At 33.8% G+C, this 21,198-nt stretch overlaps 3 protein-coding genes and 1 long non-coding RNA gene across 6 annotated transcripts in view; 3 read left to right on the forward strand and 1 right to left on the reverse strand.

Moving 5' to 3' along the window:
* Positions 1-4,099: 4,099 nt before the first annotated feature.
* Positions 4,100-8,671, forward strand: LOC130641632 (uncharacterized). Of its 2 annotated transcripts, none has more exons than XM_057448513.1 (4): positions 4,100-4,632; positions 5,800-6,902; positions 7,547-7,969; positions 8,249-8,671. In XM_057448513.1, exons 2-4 carry the CDS (start codon positions 6,734-6,736, stop codon positions 8,467-8,469), a joined length of 813 nt encoding a protein of 270 aa, XP_057304496.1. In that variant the 5' UTR covers positions 4,100-4,632; positions 5,800-6,733; the 3' UTR covers positions 8,470-8,671. The 2 variants fall into 2 exon arrangements, with proteins under 2 accessions (XP_057304496.1, XP_057304497.1); XM_057448514.1 differs by having other exon boundaries at positions 4,100-4,594.
* Positions 8,672-9,119: 448 nt separating this feature from the next.
* On the forward strand, positions 9,120-11,384 carry LOC130641633 (uncharacterized). The gene is made up of 2 exons (XR_008982492.1): positions 9,120-9,333; positions 10,622-11,384. It is a non-coding gene; the product is annotated as an uncharacterized LOC130641633 (long non-coding RNA).
* On the reverse strand, positions 11,231-16,126 carry LOC130641630 (uncharacterized). 2 transcript variants are annotated; one of them, XM_057448511.1, is made up of 6 exons: positions 15,579-16,126; positions 14,216-14,268; positions 13,664-14,020; positions 13,251-13,445; positions 13,097-13,172; positions 11,231-13,007 (listed from the first exon to the last, which is right to left on the reverse strand). In XM_057448511.1, exons 1-6 carry the CDS (start codon positions 15,580-15,582, stop codon positions 11,401-11,403), a joined length of 2,292 nt encoding a protein of 763 aa, XP_057304494.1. In that variant the 5' UTR covers positions 15,583-16,126; the 3' UTR covers positions 11,231-11,400. The 2 variants fall into 2 exon arrangements, with proteins under 2 accessions (XP_057304494.1, XP_057304493.1); XM_057448510.1 differs by having other exon boundaries at positions 14,216-14,452.
* Positions 16,127-19,976: 3,850 nt separating this feature from the next.
* Positions 19,977-21,198, forward strand: part of LOC130641631 (uncharacterized) — a 59,764-nt gene continuing 58,542 nt past the window's right edge. Inside the window, exon 1 of the mRNA XM_057448512.1 lies at positions 19,977-20,120. Coding sequence (XP_057304495.1) covers positions 20,063-20,120 — 58 coding nt within the window. The 5' untranslated portion in view covers positions 19,977-20,062. The remainder of the gene's footprint in view (positions 20,121-21,198) is intronic.

Genomic DNA, 21,198 nt, shown 5'->3' on the forward strand with positions numbered 1-21,198 from the left:
ACAGAAAATTTATGTATTTTTTATGAATTATGAAGGTATTATGCAGTATTATGCAGTATTATGAGATATTACGTTGGTATGGCCATCGACAGAAAAAATATGTATTTTTTATGGAACGATAGAGAGTATTATGAAGGCATTATGCAGTATTATGCGATATTACGTTGGTATGGCCATCGACAGAAAATTTATGTATTTTTTATGAATTATGAAGGTATTATGCAGTATTATGCAGTATTATGCGATATTACGTGGGTATGGCCATCGACAGAAAATTTATGTATTTTTCATGAATTATGAAGGTATTATGCAGTATTATGCAGTATTATGCGATATTACGTTGGTATGGCCATCGACAGAAAATTTATGTATCTTTTATGAATTATGAAGGTATTATGCAGTATTATGCAGTATTATGCGATATTACGTTGGTATGGCCATCGACAGAAAAAATATGTATTTTTTATGTAACGACAGAGAGTATTATGAAGGTATTATGCAGTATTATGCGATATTACGTTGGTATGGCCATCGACAGAAAATTTATGTATTTTTTATGAATTATGAAGGTATTATGCAGTATTATGCAGTATTATGCGATATTACGTTGGTATGGCCATCGACAGAAAAAATATGGATTTTTTATGGAACGATAGAGAGTATTATGAAGGCATTATGCAGTATTATGCGATATTACGTTGGTATGGCCATCGACAGAAAATTTATGTACTTTTTTTAAATTATGAAGGTATTATGCAGTATTATGCAGTATTATGCGATATTACGTTGGTATGGCCATCGACAGAAAATTTATGTGTTTTTTATGAATTATGAAGGTATTATGCAGTATTATGCAGTATTATGCGATATTACGTTGGTATGGCCATCGACAGAAAATTTATGTATTTTTTATGAATTGTGAAGGTATTATGCAGTATTATGCAGTATTATGCGATATTACTTTGGTATGGCCATCGACAGAAAAAATATGTATTTTTTATGTAACGACAGAGAGTATTATGAAGGTATTATGCAGTATTATGCGATATTACGTTGGTATGGCCATCGACAGAAAATTTATGTATTTTTTATGAATTATGAAGGTATTATGCAGTATTATGCAGTATTATGCGATATTACGTTGGTTATGGATTATTAACAGAAAAAATATGTATTTGTTATGTAGCGACAGAGAGTATTATGAAGGTATTATGCAGTATTATGCGATATTACGTTGGTATGGCCATCGACAGAAAATTTATGTATCTTTTATGAATTATGAAGGTATTATGCAGTATTATGCAGTATTATGCGATATTACGTTGGTATGGCCATCGACAGAAAAAATATGTATTTTTTATGTAACGACAGAGAGTATTATGAAGGTATTATGCAGTATTATGCGATATTACGTTGGTATGGCCATCGACAGAAAATTTATGTATTTTTTATGAATTATGAAGGTATTATGCAGTATTATGCAGTATTATGCGATATTACGTTGGTATGGCCATCGACAGAAAAAATATGGATTTTTTATGGAACGATAGAGAGTATTATGAAGGCATTATGCAGTATTATGCGATATTACGTTGGTATGGCCATCGACAGAAAATTTATGTACTTTTTTTAAATTATGAAGGTATTATGCAGTATTATGCAGTATTATGCGATATTACGTTGGTATGGCCATCGACAGAAAATTTATGTGTTTTTTATGAATTATGAAGGTATTATGCAGTATTATGCAGTATTATGCGATATTACGTTGGTATGGCCATCGACAGAAAATTTATGTATTTTTTATGAATTGTGAAGGTATTATGCAGTATTATGCAGTATTATGCGATATTACTTTGGTATGGCCATCGACAGAAAAAATATGTATTTTTTATGTAACGACAGAGAGTATTATGAAGGTATTATGCAGTATTATGCGATATTACGTTGGTATGGCCATCGACAGAAAATTTATGTATTTTTTATGAATTATGAAGGTATTATGCAGTATTATGCAGTATTATGAGATATTACGTTGGTATGGCCATCGACAGAAAAAATATGTATTTTTTATGGAACGATAGAGAGTATTATGAAGGCATTATGCAGTATTATGCGATATTACGTTGGTATGGCCATCGACAGAAAATTTATGTATTTTTTATGAATTATGAAGGTATTATGCAGTATTATGCAGTATTATGCGATATTACGTGGGTATGGCCATCGACAGAAAATTTATGTATTTTTCATGAATTATGAAGGTATTATGCAGTATTATGCGATATTACATTGGTATGGCCATCGACAGAAAATTTATGTGTTTTTTATGATTTATGAAGGTATTAAGCAGTATTATGCAGTATTATGCGATATTACGTTGGTATGGCCATCGACAGAAAATTTATGTATTTTTTATGTAACAACAGAGAGTATTATGAAGGTATTATGCAGTATTATGCGATATTACGTTGGTATGGCCATCGACAGAAAATTTATGTATTTTTTATGAATTATGAAGGTATTATGCAGTATTATGCGATATTACGTTGGTATGGCCATCGACAGAAAATTTATGTGTTTTTTATGAATTATGAAGGTATTATGCAGTATTATGCAGTATTATGCGATATTACATTGGTATGGCCATCGACAGAAAATTTATGTGTTTTTTATGAATTATGAAGGTATTATGCAGTATTATGCGATATTACGTTGGTATGGCCATCGACAGAAAAAATATGTATTTTTTATGTAACAACAGAGAGTATTATGAAGGTATTATGCAGTATTATGCGATATTACGTTGGTATGGCCATCGACAGAAAATTTATGTATTTTTTATGAATTATGAAGGTATTATGCAGTATTATGCAGTATTATGCGATATTACGTTGGTACGACCATCGACAGAAAATTTATGTATTTTTTATGAATTATGAAGGTATTATGCAGTATTATGCAGTATTATGCGATATTACGTTGGTATGGCCATCGACAGAAAATTTATGTGTTTTTTATGAATTATGAAGGTATTATGCAGTATTATGCGATATTACGTTGTTATGGCCATCGACAGAAAATTTAAGTACTTTTTTTGAATTATAAAGGTATTATGCAGTATTATGCAGTATTATGCGATATTACGTTGGTTATGGATTATTGACAGAAAAAATATGTATTTTTTATGGAACGATAGAGAGTATTATGAAGGTATTATGCAGTATTATGCGATATTACGTTGTTATGGTCATCGACAGAAAATTTATGTACTTTTTTTGAATTATAAAGGTATTATGCAGTATTATGCAGTATTATGCGATATTACGTTGGTTATGGATTATTGACAGAAAAAATATGTATTTTTTATGGAACGATAGAGAGTATTATGAAGGCATTATTCAGTATTATGCGATATTACGTTGGTATGGCCATCGACAGAAAATTTATGTATTTTTTATGAATTATGAAGGTATTATGCAGTATTATGCAGTATTATGCGATATTACGTTGGTATGGCCATCGACAGAAAATTTAAGTATTTTTTATGAATTATGAAGGTATTATGCAGTATTATGCAGTATTATGCGATATTACGTTGGTATGGCCATCGACAGAAAAAATATGTATTTTTTATGGAACGATAGAGAGTATTATGAAGGCATTATGCAGTATTATGCGATATTACGTTGGTATGGCCATCGACAGAAAATTTATGTACTTTTTTTAAATTATGAAGGTATTATGCAGTATTATGCAGTATTATGCGATATTACGTTGGTATGGCCATCGACAGAAAATTTATGTGTTTTTTATGAATTATGAAGGTATTATGCAGTATTATGCAGTATTATGCGATATTACGTTGGTATGGCCATCGACAGAAAATTTATGTATTTTTTATGAATTATGAAGGTATTATGCAGTATTATGCAGTATTATGCGATATTACGTTGGTATGGCCATCGACAGAAAAAATATGTATTTTTTATGGAACGATAGAGAGTATTATGAAGGCATTATGCAGTATTATGCGATATTACGTTGGTATGGCCATCGACAGAAAATTTATGTACTTTTTTTAAATTATGAAGGTATTATGCAGTATTATGCAGTATTATGCGATATTACGTTGGTTATGGATTATTAACAGAAAAAATATGTATTTGTTATGTAGCGACAGAGAGTATTATGAAGGTATTATGCAGTATTATGCGATATTACGTTGGTATGGCCATCGACAGAAAATTTATGTATTTTTTATGAATTATGAAGGTATTATGCAGTATTATGCAGTATTATGCGATATTACGTTGGTATGGCCATCGACAGAAAAAATATGTATTTTTTATGTAACGACAGAGAGTATTATGCAGTATTATGCAGTATTATGCGATATTACGTTGGTATGGCCATCGGAGGGAATTACGGTCACAGTTTTGTATCTCAAATTTTCAGCCTCCTGATTGGCTAGAGATGCCGTACGGGTTGTGGTGTACGTAACGTCCGTGAAAGTAAAAAGGCAAACAAAGATGGCAGAAAAGATGTAGCGTAGCTGCAAAATTCCACTGGCATCAGGCACAAAAAACGCGAAGTAAGCTGTCTATAGCTAACACACCTGAAGATAGGAATGTAAGCCTTTGTTATTATCGCCTTTAGCTATAACTTTTTAAGTTGATGAAGCTAAATGTGTCGAGAACTGACTAGCCCAATCAACTTCCAGCACCTTCAAATAGCCCACATCCTCACATCAGTCTCAGTTAGGTTAACCTATCATCATCATCATCATTCCTGGCTTAACGTCCGTTTTCCATGCTAGCATGGGTTGGACGGGGTATATTAATGACCCTCTTCCAATCTGATCTAGACTGTGTTAGATCTAAACTCAACTTCCGCTGTATCAAGTCTGTCCTTATAACCTCCTGCCAAGTCTTTCTCAGTCTGCCTCTGGGCTTTGCCCCAGGAACTATCAAGTCTCTACACTTTCTTACCCAATTATCCTCCTCCATTCTTTCCAAGAGCCCCAGCCAATTCAATCTTCTTATCTGGATAACATCTTTAATTCTACTGATACTTATCCTGCTTCTTAGCTCATCTGAACTCTTTCTGTCTCTCAGACTGGCGTTACACATCCACCTAACCATTCTTATATCATTCCTTTTTAAAAAGTCAAGATCTTCCTGCTTCACTGCCCATGCCTCACTACCGTACAACATAACACTTCTTACACAGGGCAATGGTAATATTTACTTACACATATGGAATCAACGCCAATATATATCTATATCCATCGACAGCAAAAAGTAATACCAACATCTTGTGGATAGTTCATGTGTATGAAATCTGTACAATAAATGAATTTCCAAAATTACTCAAAATTTATGAATTTTTGTACACATGCTATTTAGTAGGTAAAAAAGCGAAACCACAGAGGGCTAAATGAAATGTAAATCGTAGATTTTTTAGAGGCAAGATCTAAAAGGCACTGGAATTAATCTTTTTAGTAAATAGTTTTTTTTTGATTTATTTCTATGATTACTTCAATTCTTTGCTTTTATGTGTTTATTGTGCTTAATGCGAAATCAAAATAATGAGTTGCACAGAAAGTCATTTAAACAATATATACTCTATTTAATTTATGGACTACTTATTATTATTGAGATACAAAAGGGTAGAATCTGAACCGAATAAAGGAAAAAAAGTTTTTGGAACCTAGGGGTCATGGACCTGATCCTCACATTATATTGGATAACCTCTATTTGCACATCAATCATTTATATTTTGTTATTTTTGTTTTAGTCTAACATCAAGCACCAGCAGGTATGTGTGAATATGCAGTTTGTGATGGAATTTATTCATTACAACCTGATTGTAAGAAAAACAACCGATTAAAACGTTATGATGGAAGAACAGCAAAATAGCATATTATAAGCATGAAAGTCGTTTTTGTTCTATGGTAATAGTTGTTGTGATTGTTATAAATAAATATATATAAAAATGAGTAAAATTTGAAAAACCAGAAAGAGACGATTGCTGTAATAATATCTCCTATATAATTTGAAAAAAGTCCGTCTGGGTGTGAGGCAAGGTAAATTATATTTTCTACAATTTTCTTTGCCTAAAGAAACATCTTCTAAAACTATGTTCTGTATTTTGAAACTTTAATTGTCTAAAACAAATCACATGATAAAATGAAATAATTTCATTAGCTGGGAATTTTGGCAGTTTTACCCTAATTTAAATTTGCTAAAGGTTTTTTAAAATGGAATACGAATTTATGTTTTGCGTTTGAATGACGTTTTTATATGTCGAATATCCCAAATAGAAATTACTATCTGCAAGGAATCTTTTTACTCCTTGATGGTTACTCATGTTTCTAATCAAATATTGGTAGAGCTTAGAGATATTTTATAATTTTGTTGTTTTGTACAACCTATACTCAATTTATTTTGTTTTGTAATTATCTAAAAAATAGAAAGTAACGAGCTGTGACTATTGAAGACTGTTTACTTTTTGTTCTCATTTTCTTGTAATTTGAGTTATTGTCGTGAGTTTTGTGAAAAATAATACCTTAAATTTTGTTTTATGGTAAAGAAATATTGTACACGAATTCGTTTTTTTATTCTTAACACCAGCAGGTTTAATGTAGTTATATTTCCGTTTATTAATTCGACCTGTTATCCCCTTTCACAGAGATAGTTATTTTTTTAATTTCATAGTTAGTAAGTTAAGTATGGACGCCATAAGTACGGATGAAGTAGAATATGATGCAATGCTGACATCATTAGAAGAAGTTCCAGAGGTGTTAGTTGAAGACATGGAGGTTGCTTCCAATGTTATTATTGACAGTGGTTTAGAAGATACTAATTTCAGTATCACGTCAACAGATCTTGCCAACTCGTGTAGGTGATTAATATACTGTCAACTCCCGAAACTCTAAACAACTCGAAATTTTATGACCTCCAACACTAGCGTCGTTATCATGAGTATTCCTTAAAGATAATACTTACCCGTTAACTCTGACCTCGGGTACCTTGCAAACCGCTCTTAAGCCTACTCTTAGTTATAATGTTCAGTAAATCGAACTGTTCACTGAGGAAAGTAAAATTTACTAAAACGACGAAAAGAAATTATTGTAAACATTTTAAGTGTTAACTTTCCGGTTGGATATAATGTATTGCATACTTACGCAAAGTTAGTACGCTTTAAGATTATCATGCTAAACTGTATCAAGAATGCATTACCATACATAAAATTGAAGCATGTTCCACTCGACAGTAAAAAGATTAGAGTTAGAGGGAGTTGACTGTAGTTTACATTTTCTTCAAAGGAAGCAATATATATATAAATATTTTTCATATTTTCCCACTTCATATCTTGCGACTAAAAGATGGCAGATTTAAGAATGTTGATACATATTGTCAGTAATGTTAACCCATCGTTCACTACTTTGCTAATATGACAACAGCTAAACTTTGCGTTGTCACCATATTAAAAGAATTACTGAGTATTGTGTTCTATATCATATTTACCTTGTCATATTTAGCCCATTCAGTGGAGGCAGAGACAGATAAAAAGAAAATCGCATTGGCAAATTTAAATAAATGCCACGAAGCGTTAGATTTGGAAACTTCAATAACAACGGCAATGCTTTCATCTTGTTTTAAAGCGAGCAACGCGATAATAAAAGCAGAGGACACTTGCTTGACAATGGCAGCATCTGGTTATTATGATGATGTGTTTTATTGCTCTGTTTTGCAAATAGAAGTACCAGTTGGAAGAGTTTATGTGTGCCGCCTTTTTGAATCTGGTGGATTTCAAGGGTATTTTCATAACGAAGGGCAGTGTTTTATTCAGCAACGCTTAGGTTTAACGAATGACCTGTTACCCTACCATGTCTATACAATGGATGATGTCAACATGGAAAAAATCAGATCTAGAAAATTATACCAAACAATGCGCAATTCTGGTAATTCGTATTAAGTAATCGTTATTATAATCTGGTAGAAGAGTGTTTTAAATTTAAGGTAGAATAAAAGAAAGTTGCAAGGCTTTTTTTATTTCCAAATCCATTTTAGAAGTTGATGTATCGCTGCAGTTTCTGCGTATCTTGGACGAATGTGCTTTTCTTAACGCATCATACTTTCCAATAACCAAGTTGCGATTGCTTTGTCAGATTATTGAAATTAGAAACAAACTTTTGCTGTCGTAAATTATAATTTAAAGAGCCGTATCTTTATTTCTTTAGAAAATTGCAACGAAAAAAAGAAGAATGTAACTTCAAGGAATATAAAAGGCAACAAAAATAGTTTTTACAATACTATGAGCTCGATTATGCCAACCATACAATCAGAAAAAGTGAAATGTCTATTTGTTTTTGGTATTACGTTGCACAACAGCCAAAAGTTTGAGGCAAATGAAAATAAAATTGAGAATCGGTACGTATGTAACCTTGCGCGCATGCGATGAAATGATTATACTGAATTATCCTTCTGTTTCCTATTATTTCTGTGTTTTTTTTTTGTATTTTAGTCACGTTATATGCGATAATAAAGAAATTTGTTCAACACTCCAACCTCAAATTGTCAAATATCGTTCCAAGTCACTTTTTCACAAAGCATACGGAGATGTCTCCTTCAGCAATATCCCTCTGTGATTTCTCTGAACGATCAGTTTTCTATTATTTCATCTTTATCAAACCACCATCAGTGGGACTGGCCTGCTAGTTTCTCACAATTGAAGTATGAACAACGGTTTTCCACATCTATGAAGTACTATCCCGGGTCACCAAGAAACCGGATCATACAAGCATGGTGTTACAGAAATAACCCAGGAAATATAATTGACGCGTGCCTGAAAAATTTGTTCGGTTCCAAATGCGAAATTCCGTATTCAAAAAAGAGGTCTGGAGAACCTTATCGGAAACGATATCCTGTTGCAGTAAGGTCAAAACAAGCGGCAACTATAACACCAGCCATTTATCCAAACTTGGCAGATGATTACGGAACAAATCTTTATAAATATTTCTGTGGTGAATTATTCCGTCATAACCGTCTTCACTGGAGATTAAGAAACGAAAATAAACAAGTTGTTGCTATGGGTGGTTACAACAGCTACCACACCGTTACAGTCACAGTTTCGTATCTCAAGATTTGTCCCATATATGGTGAAATTGTGTCCATATAAGGCAAATGTTTTCGTCTAGGAAAAAAATAATGGCGCGACAGCTGCAGCAGAATGTAAAGGCAGTTCTGGCTCGGATTTTAAACGTTCCTGCTGAAAAAACTGAATATTATGGGAGTCACAAGGAATGCTAACTATATACAACAGGATGTATGTATAGTTACCTTTACTTTTTACCTTTTTTGGTAGCTAAACATTTTTTGTTGAGGTAATTACAACACAAAATCTATAGCTAGCTAGCTAGCTTTACTCTAGCCTAGCTGATGACACAATACAGGGTATAGTCACCCAACTTTCCTTTTTCTTTTGGCTAGCTTAATGGCAATTTGCATAAAAATGTAGCTGCTATGTTGCCATCAGTGCTATTGTAGCTCTGCAGCTACAATATCAGCACTCACTGATGATACGCACTCTAGTGTAGAGTACTCCAAAGCCTTTCTAATGCACTTCAAAAGGACATGTACTTTGTACACATAGGTGTTATTAAGTATGAGTGTTACTTAATCCTACTAAATAAATGCGCTTATTTTACATGGCTTGCCTCACAAATTTAAGGGATATACCCTGTCTATTACTTCCAGGAAAGGCCTGGAAGTAATATAGATGCGGAGTCTTAGAGTATTTGTGGCGCCGTAGATTAGTGGTTATAGCTGTGCGGGAGACCAGGGTTCGATTCCTCTTGACAGCGATTCAACATGGGCGAGTGAATGTTACCATAGCCCCGGGTTAACCCAAGCCATGTGAGGGAATTTGGAGAGATAGCACACTGTGTGGGCCGTTGGATGTTGCCAGGAGTTGTCTGGTAGAGCGTGGGCCCTAATTTGGTCTGCGTAGGTCAAAATGAGCATTAAATACTCGAGGACTCTCCATCTAAGCCATGGCCCCTCCTGGAAATAATAGACAGGGTATATCCCTTGATATTTGTGAGGCTAGCCATGTAAAATATGCACATCTATCTATCTATTTAATGCTCATTTTGAGTTACGCAGACTTTTTGATAAAGCCCGACTCCCACCAGACATAAACATTTCAGAAAAAACGTGTCATGAACTGTTGTGTACATTGTAACATGTTGCGCATTCGAAGCGGTAGTTGCATTCATTTCGTTTTTATCTACTTAACTAAACGTTCTCTTGTGGTTAATTAAAAAACTGCTGGTTCTCTGTTGGTTAGTTCAAAATACTGCTGGTTACTGCTGATTCCTACTTTAGGAAAAGCAGCCATGCCCCAATTTCCCTCACATGGCTTGGGTTGTGATAACATTTTCTTGCCCATATTAAATCGCTACCAAGAGAAATTGAGCCCCAGTCTCCCACACAAATTGTGAGAGTTAAAACCACTAACCTACGGCGCCACAATAATTATTTACATATTTGGCGATTGACAATGTGAAACTGTGTATTTATTATTAGATAATATATTTTCCTTATTTGTATAGCTTGGGAAGAAATGACATTTGCGATGTGAATAATGAGACATGAAATGGATCTACGAAAAGATTGGCATACAAATTTAGCAGCACATTCTATGGTCATAGAGGAAGACAATATGTTACCTTAGTTATATATATTTTTTTCATTTGTTATATATCTTATACTCAGTAGCAGCATGAACACTGAATATGAAAAAGCTAGACACGAAACTTATAAAAACTTAAATTAATCTTTGTTCCAATGCAGTCAAGCATGTATATATGTAAACCAAAAACATATTTGCTTTATTTTATGTATATAAAATAGTTTTATTGAAAGCACTTCTTTTCTATTCCTAAGGCAGATTTTCAAATAGAATTTATTAAGTATTTAAACACATTGAAGTCAGTAAGAAGTCTGTGTTAAATATCAAGAGCTTTGTTAGCTGAACTTTGACATTATATATAGAAAAAGTTATTAACACCTTTTACACCTACACACACTACATATCTTGGTAAAGTCGTAACGATGTTAGCTCCTTGGTGTGAACAAGGCGATAAGATCAGTGACAATAACAATTTCATGACAGTTAGATATTATGTCAACAAAATTATGAAACAAACAATGATAGAAGCTCCAGTACAGTAATTGTATTATAATATACGTGGATATTTTTTACTTTTGTAAATATTCAGGCTTCTATATAAAATCACGCACCATATTTAATAATAGATTTTAGGCTTAGCACTTTTGTAACCTGATAATGTTACTTTATATCGTTTTGCACAATCTTCTTAGTCAGTGTCTACTCAAACGCACCGTAGTAACCAATCTTCATTCTAGTCCGGCTACTATTAAAAACTTTAATGTTCCACTGGTGTATGAAGAATTGAACGTAAAACGTAAAATGCGCTTGTCCCATTAATTTTGCCGAGGCTTTAATTCTTTGCAGAAAGCTGTTAAATTGTTCACAGATACTTGTGTTCGGTGAGTTCATTCCACTTAACCTGCTACTGTTGTAGCCTTGAGAGCATTTATGGCTGAATCCGTGGAACACGTCATGAAAAAAACGCGTGTCTTGAAAATACCCAGATTCTCGATTTTTGGCGTACTCGCTTAAGCCACAAGCAAAATCGTAAAAAATGGTTTCGGGCCCTTTTTCCAAATGGGTATACAATGATGCCAGTGCGTCCTTTCTTCCTTCACTTCCTGTTATAATGTGAAACCCAAGACAGTGACCATGATAAGGACAAAACCATAAAAAAAGATATGTTGTCCCTTTTTTTGACACGTCCGGGTACACCTTCCGACATTTAACATCTGGGGTGTCATCATTTGCGGTGTCTTTTATTTCCCTTTTATCCATGGAAAAACTTCGCATTTTTCTTATTTGCTCTCCATTCTCAGTAAAGTAGTACGCTCGACCGTACTTCGCCGGGTTATAAGTACCTTCTAATTTCTGAGTTGGTGCAGGTGGAGTATTAAAAGAATGTATAGATTTTACACGCTCGCATACGTGTACGAAAAAGCTAAGCGTGTCCTCGGGAATCGTCCCATTATGAACGAGGAATGATTGTATCATTAACCATGCCATCTCAGGACAATATGTCTTAACATCTTCGGCAAACGCCAAAGTGTCCATACTGCTAGTGCTAAAAAAACTGTTCAGCTTTTCTGCTAAAGCGATAGGACATATGACATCAACGGAACAATCAGTAAACAGCATCGATAACAACTTGGCGGCGGCCAGTTGTTCGTTTCGATCTATACCTTCCTGTTGTATGTTAAAAACGCGAGAAATAAAAGGTACAACTCGATCATCAAGTAACTGCACATATTCTTTGAACATAAGTGACGAAATCTGGTTGTAATCCCCATCAATTATAAATCGACACATTTGTTGAAAAGTGTCTCGCGCCAATTTGCAAAATGCTGCGGTGTTGTTCATGGATGTGGGAATAAAGCACCGATCCAATCGTCTCAGTTTCGTTTCCAAAATTTCAGATTCGTTGGAGCGTTCAATGGGTGAAACAAATGCTTGTTTAAAATTTAATCCAATTTTCGTTCCATCACAAGCAAGTGAACTGCATTTTCCGCCGCACCAAGAGCAGGACATACGAAAGTCGATTTTCATATGCGATGCCCATGCAAACCACCACGCAATAAAAGTCCGACTGGACATAAAAGATTTGCCTGTCGGAAACAGGCGCTTGTACGTTTTATTCATGCACATGGTAAATCCTGAAAATGTTTGTTTTCCGCTATTTACAGCATCAACAAACATCCAACCAATTTCATATCCGGCACACGTGTGAGCGGAAAGCCTGAATATACACTCATCCTCTCCAGTCCATGATCTCATGCATGTACCTTGAAGACATTTTCTTTTCCAGACTTTTGCTTCTACGGCGCCTAAAAAGATTGGATTGGTAAATCTGGCTATTTTGATGGAAAATGGCTTCGTTTTGGAAAAGGGCTTCTCAAAATTGATAATCTTTTACCTAAGCTTAAAAACAGCGTAGTCTTTCCGACTTCTTCCAATAGACCATCTGGATTTTCGTCAGACGTCCATCCGGCCTAAGTATCAAAACATATTAACCTTAATCAACTAATTGTAAGAGAGTAATAGTTTTTCTAAATGGTTGAAAAATTTACCTGGCAAGTACACGTTCCATTAGCACTAGGAACGAACAATGGGAAAGTTTCTGGTTCTTTAATATCTATTCTACTTCGTTGATAGAATTGTATACTTAAGTTGTTTGAATCTGGATTGGAATCAACAATTTGAGTAGAAGGACAATTCTTGCCAAAGGTCCATAACCCACATGCAACATCAAATATATCTTCCCACTACGAAGAAAAGATGTGTGTAAAATGCCGAATGTCCATAGATTCAAAATAATTCTGACAAAAAATGTTTACTTTCTAAAGTCAAGCTCAAACTTTGAAGGATTTTTTTTTTTACTTTTTTCTCAATTTTTAACGTTGCTTTGTTTCCTCAAAAAATTATTTTTTAAGTCTGCTTTTATAAGTACATAGGTTTGGCTGTAATAAGTAAAACTAACAACCTTTTCAGAGGGTAAAGTATCATCTTCATCACTGCTATCACCATAGTTACCATCATCAACCTCGATATCCATCTCCATCCTCGTTGGCACTTCGTCAAAACTTTCTTTTAGCAATTTAAGATGTTGACAAAGTGATGAACAATCAGTTAAATTTCTTACATTTCGTTTTGTTGATTGGTTCTTTGATAAACGACATTGAGTTGAGTGACATGTTGCGATTTGTTTGTGAGTCTTATCAACATTACACACTGTAACAAATTCAACTTGATCTGCAACAATAGAAAAACGTTTAACGCCTGTTTTGGCGGGAAGTGAAATGACTTGATCGTTCGTACATTCAAGAGCTTCCAGAACAATCTAAGATTTTAAATAAAAAAAATTAAAACAGACTTACACAGATTTATAACAACCCTTTCTGTCAGAGTTTCTTATTGACACAACACATATAGTTAATTAAGGAGATTATTTTCAAAATTTGACCCCTTATGCTACCCAATAATTTGTCCGGTATTTCTTACAAATGTAGTTACAAATGAATATAACAAAACACACCTGTTTGTTAATATGTTCTGGAATAATCGCTGATTCGTTTAAACCGTCAAAATCTACAAATATCAATAATTCCTTCATTAAGCGACAATGGCAACACGTGACCCTCTCTCTCGCATTTGCATAATTTCCATGATCAACATCGATTGAGGCTTGCAGCGTACTAAAGATTTTACATTGGCATGTAATTATCGGTGTCGTCTCCGTTTTTACCGCAGTAACATGAACGTATTCATAATTCTAAAAATTCGGGAAATATAACGGACATTAAAATGTTATTTATAGATGGAGAACATTTTAAGGCAAAAAATCAGTATAAATAAAAGTTGGAAAAAAATTAATAGCTCGTAACCGTGTCTGTTGTTACCGTCCGTCTATGTCTGGCGTATATTGTTATGTAATGATTGCAAGAAGCTGAAAAAATGTACATAGCGATTACATAGAGAGTTGAAAACAGCTAAATTTAAACAAATTGAAATAAATTTGAACGTTAAGAGAAAGAAAAGGTTACCATAAAGTCTCCACTGTAGGAGGGAATTACGGTCACAGTTTTGTATCTCAAATTTTCAGCCTCCTGATTGGCTAGAGATGCCGTACGGGTTGTGGTGTACGTAACGTCCGTGAAAGTAAAAAGGCAAACAAAGATGGCAGAAAAGATGTAGCGTAGCTGCAAAATTCCACTGGCATCAGGCACAAAAAACGCGAAGTAAGCTGTCTATAGCTAACACACCTGAAGATAGGAATGTAAGCCTTTGTTATTATCGCCTTTAGCTATAACTTTTTAAGTTGATGAAGCTAAATGTGTCGAGAACTGACTAGCCCAATCAACTTCCAGCACCTTCAAATAGCCCACATCCTCACATCAGTCTCAGTTAGGTTAACCTATCATCATCATCATCATTCCTGGCTTAACGTCCGTTTTCCATGCTAGCATGGGTTGGACGGGGTATATTAATGACCCTCTTCCAATCTGATCTAGACTGTGTTAGATCTAAACTCAACTTCCGCTGTATCAAGTCTGTCCTTATAACCTCCTGCCAAGTCTTTCTCAGTCTGCCTCTGGGCTTTGCCCCAGGAACTATCAAGTCTCTACACTTTCTTACCCAATTATCCTCCTCCATTCTTTCCAAGAGCCCCAGCCAATTCAATCTTCTTATCTGGATAACATCTTTAATTCTACTGATACTTATCCTGCTTCTTAGCTCATCTGAACTCTTTCTGTCTCTCAGACTGGCGTTACACATCCACCTAACCATTCTTATATCATTCCTTTTTAAAAAGTCAAGATCTTCCTGCTTCACTGCCCATGCCTCACTACCGTACAACATAACACTTCTTACACAGGGCAATGGTAATATTTACTTACACATATGGAATCAACGCCAATATATATCTATATCCATCGACAGCAAAAAGTAATACCAACATCTTGTGGATAGTTCATGTGTATGAAATCTGTACAATAAATGAATTTCCAAAATTACTCAAAATTTATGAATTTTTGTACACATGCTATTTAGTAGGTAAAAAAGCGAAACCACAGAGGGCTAAATGAAATGTAAATCGTAGATTTTTTAGAGGCAAGATCTAAAAGGCACTGGAATTAATCTTTTTAGTAAATAGTTTTTTTTTGATTTATTTCTATGATTACTTCAATTCTTTGCTTTTATGTGTTTATTGTACTTAATGCGAAATCAAAATAATGAGTTGCACAGAAAGTCATTTAAACAATATATACTCTATTTAATTTATGGACTACTTATTATTATTGAGATACAAAAGGGTAGAATCTGAACCGAATAAAGGAAAAAAAGTTTTTGGAACCTAGGGGTCATGGACCTGATCCTCACATTATATTGGATAACCTCTATTTGCACATCAATCATTTATATTTTGTTATTTTTGTTTTAGTCTAACATCAAGCACCAGCAGGTATGTGTGAATATGCAGTTTGTGATGGAATTTATTCATTACAACCTGATTGTAAGAAAAACAACCGATTAAAACGTTATGATGGAAGAACAGCAAAATAGCATATTATAAGCATGAAAGTCGTTTTTGTTCTATGGTAATAGTTGTTGTGATTGTTATAAATAAATATATATAAAAATGAGTAAAATTTGAAAAACCAGAAAGAGACGATTGCTGTAATAATATCTCCTATATAATTTGAAAAAAGTCCGTCTGGGTGTGAGGCAAGGTAAATTATATTTTCTACAATTTTCTTTGCCTAAAGAAACATCTTCTAAAACTATGTTCTGTATTTTGAAACTTTAATTGTCTAAAACAAATCACATGATAAAATGAAATAATTTCATTAGCTGGGAATTTTGGCAGTTTTACCCTAATTTAAATTTGCTAAAGGTTTTTTAAAATGGAATACGAATTTATGTTTTGCGTTTGAACGTTTTTATATGTCGAATATCCCAAATAGAAATTACTATCTGCAAGGAATCTTTTTACTCCTTGATGGTTACTAAAAAATAGAAAGTAACGAGCTGTTATTGTCATTGATCTTATCGCCTTGTTCACACCAAGGAGCTAACATCGTTACGACTTTACCAAGATATGTAGTGTGTGTAGGTGTAAAAGGTGTTAATAACTTTTTCTATATATAATGTCAAAGTTCAGCTAACAAAGCTCTTGATATTTAACACAGACTTCTTACTGACTTCAATGTGTTTAAATACTTAATAAATTCTATTTGAAAATCTGCCTTAGGAATAGAAAAGAAGTGCTTTCAATAAAACTATTTTATATACATAAAATAAAGCAAATATGTTTTTGGTTTACATATATACATGCTTGACTGCATTGGAACAAAAATTAATTTAAGTTTTTATAAGTTTCGTGTCTAGCTTTTTCATATTCAGTGTTCATGCTGCTACTGAGTATAAGATATATAACAAATGAAAAAAAATATATATAACTAAGGTAACATATTGTCTTCCTCTATGACCATAGAATGTGCTGCTAAATTTGTATGCCAATCTTTTCGTAGATCCATTTCATGTCTCATTATTCACATCGCAAATGTCATTTCTTCCCAAGCTATACAAATAAGGAAAATATATTATCTAATAATAAATACACAGTTTCACATTGTCAATCGCCAAATATGTAAATAATTATTGTGGCGCCGTAGGTTAGTGGTTTTAACTCTCACAATTTGTGTGGGAGACTGGGGCTCAATTTCTCTTGGTAGCGATTTAATATGGGCAAGAAAATGTTATCACAACCCAAGCCATGTGAGGGAAATTGGGGCATGGCTGCTTTTCCTAAAGTAGGAATCAGCAGTAACCAGCAGTATTTTGAACTAACCAACAGAGAACCAGCAGTTTTTTAATTAACCACAAGAGAACGTTTAGTTAAGTAGATAAAAACGAAATGAATGCAACTACCGCTTCGAATGCGCAACATGTTACAATGTACACAACAGTTCATGACACGTTTTTTCTGAAATGTTTATGTCTGGTGGGAGTCGGGCTTTATCAAAAAGTCTGCGTAACTCAAAATGAGCATTAAATAGATAGATAGATGTGCATATTTTACATGGCTAGCCTCACAAATATCAAGGGATATACCCTGTCTATTATTTCCAGGAGGGGCCATGGCTTAGATGGAGAGTCCTCGAGTATTTAATGCTCATTTTGACCTACGCAGACCAAATTAGGGCCCACGCTCTACCAGACAACTCCTGGCAACATCCAACGGCCCACACAGTGTGCTATCTCTCCAAATTCCCTCACATGGCTTGGGTTAACCCGGGGCTATGGTAACATTCACTCGCCCATGTTGAATCGCTGTCAAGAGGAATCGAACCCTGGTCTCCCGCACAGCTATAACCACTAATCTACGGCGCCACAAATACTCTAAGACTCCGCATCTATATTACTTCCAGGCCTTTCCTGGAAGTAATAGACAGGGTATATCCCTTAAATTTGTGAGGCAAGCCATGTAAAATAAGCGCATTTATTTAGTAGGATTAAGTAACACTCATACTTAATAACACCTATGTGTACAAAGTACATGTCCTTTTGAAGTGCATTAGAAAGGCTTTGGAGTACTCTACACTAGAGTGCGTATCATCAGTGAGTGCTGATATTGTAGCTGCAGAGCTACAATAGCACTGATGGCAACATAGCAGCTACATTTTTATGCAAATTGCCATTAAGCTAGCCAAAAGAAAAAGGAAAGTTGGGTGACTATACCCTGTATTGTGTCATCAGCTAGGCTAGAGTAAAGCTAGCTAGCTAGCTATAGATTTTGTGTTGTAATTACCTCAACAAAAAATGTTTAGCTACCAAAAAAGGTAAAAAGTAAAGGTAACTATACATACATCCTGTTGTATATAGTTAGCATTCCTTGTGACTCCCATAATATTCAGTTTTTTCAGCAGGAACGTTTAAAATCCGAGCCAGAACTGCCTTTACATTCTGCTGCAGCTGTCGCGCCATTATTTTTTTCCTAGACGAAAACATTTGCCTTATATGGACACAATTTCACCATATATGGGACAAATCTTGAGATACGAAACTGTGACTGTAACGGTGTGTCGACAGAAAATTTATGTATTTTTTATGAATTATGAAGGTATTATGCAGTATTATGCAGTATTATGCGATATTACGTTGGTATGGCCATCGACAGAAAATTTATGTATTTTTTATGAATTATGAAGGTATTATGCAGTATTATGCAGTATTATGCGATATTACGTTGGTATGGCCATCGACAGAAAATTTATGTACTTTTTTTGAATTATGAAGGTATTATGCAGTATTATGCGATATTACGTTGGTTATGGATTATTGACAGAAAAAATATGTATATGCTATATAGAGAGGATGTCGGATAATGCGTTTTTATTTGTCGGGTCCATTTGGTTGGAGAAGTATGACTGAACGTCTGTCGGACTTTTAATATCGATAAAGTATGAAGGGTACTAGTTATGTTGTACGTCGTGTGTCGGGACCACTTAGCCCGGTGCTAAATGAAGTCGTTCCCCTGGTCTGTGTTAAATCTAGTGATGACGACACAAGATATATCGCATTTGCTTTTTCCTTTCCTCAGCAATGGCGGACGCGAAGCCAATGGTTATGTGGAAGTGTGGTATTTTTTAATTCCTTATATCCTTCAAAAACAACATTTTTAGTAAAAAGGAATGTTTTTTTCTTTATTAACTATATTTTACTTACCTAGTAAGCACAGCTTGTTTTTGCTCGGGAGGTAACCTTTAAAGTTTTAGGTGCTTCATTAATTTAATATAAGATATGTATTTGCGTTAAATTAATGTTATTGACGTTGTGATGTTTAATCAGTCGATTAGCATTTGAGACATGCGTTATTCGTCGACTTCAAAGAAAAATGAATGCATCCACTTTGCCTGTCACAGACAGACACACTCTCTTTATTATTATAACAGATTATTATTATTATTATTATTATTATTATTTGATAATATAATTTATGTATCTTTAATAAATATGTGAACAATTTTGTCTTAATTTTTTATTTGGGGTTATGATTATTTAAAAATGCTGAATATATTAATGTATATGTGTAATGTCATCATTCTGTCAGTGACTCTTGACAGTATCAACAATAACTTTTTGTCATTTACACATATATACTCCCATCTTCATCTTAGATTTGTTTGCAATAAAATGTTTCTTACTCTTTTTCATAATCTCCTTAGCTATATTTTTTCTTTTTTAATCGCAATTTAATTTTCATGAAGTTCCTTAAGCGAATATATATAGTTGTTTTTTTTGTTTTGACTATTATAGTTTGTTAATAATAAGTCATATTAAGCAGTGATTTAACTGAAATCAGCATGGACATAAACAGATGTGGTTAAAATACCAACAAGTTTCAACAAAAATGTCATCATTTGACCCAAGAGAAGGTGGGTTGTCTTATATGAGTACCATGAACATTTTTTATGACAGTGATGTTATGAGGTTTACCATGGCAGTGTTTTTGCGTTCTATGATTCAGTTTTGATTGTTTTTAAACCATTTACAGTAATGTTTTCACTTTCTATGATCTAGTTTTACTGTTTTCTAAAGGATTTATGGTGATGTTTTTGCTTTCTGCAACCATTTTGTTGGTTTTTAAATGATATACGGTACTGGAATCAGGACACCTAACATCGTGAGCGCGTATCATGCGCGACACGAATAATCCGCGATCCTATTGTGACCATCGCGATAAAAAAAAATGTTAACAAAGAGCTTTGCAATAGTCATGATGTATAAAAAAATAATGATGCTATCACAATGATGGATTGTGAATAACATTAAAAATATTAAACAATAGATGTGTATAGCTAATCTTGTGTTTTTGTTTTTGTTTTTTTACATTTAAAAATTCTTTTGCATCTTGTATTTTTATTAGAAATTGGATTTTAGAAATAAGGTGACTCCAACTTAATTACTTGTTCTATGGGCGAAGTAGATAGTAGTTTACGGTCTGTCGGTCGGCAAAATAACAATAAATTTATCGAGAATGTATAAATGGTCGGAACAACAAAAAATAAAAAAAACAACGGAGGAGGGTGTTAAGACAAGCATATTTTCTATGTATGTATGTTTTGCTTGTATAAGCGAATGTTAAGTTAGCGAATGTCTGATTTTATGAAAGTTCATGGAAAAATAAGAATGTATGGTCGGAACAACAACAAAAAAATAATAATAATAAAAAACAACGTAGGAGGGTGTTACGACAACCGTTTTCTATGTATTTTTGCATGACGCACGCAGTTTATATTTTTTAGTTGCGAAGGAAAAATAATAATAATTTGTCTCAATAAAAAAATATAACTAGTACTCAAGGTGAAAAGATAAAAATACTTGCATGTTAAAAAACTTGTTTTCAAAAGTTATGCAGCAAGTTCTTTTTGTGTTGTTTTGAAAGCTGTACAGTAAGAATTATTCTTGTGCTGTTTCGAAAGTGATACGGAATATACCTGAGTTGTTTTGAAA

Source organism: Hydractinia symbiolongicarpus, chromosome 4, assembly GCF_029227915.1.
Source record: "Hydractinia symbiolongicarpus strain clone_291-10 chromosome 4, HSymV2.1, whole genome shotgun sequence".
In the NCBI taxonomy this organism is placed as follows: domain Eukaryota; kingdom Metazoa; phylum Cnidaria; class Hydrozoa; order Anthoathecata; family Hydractiniidae; genus Hydractinia; species Hydractinia symbiolongicarpus.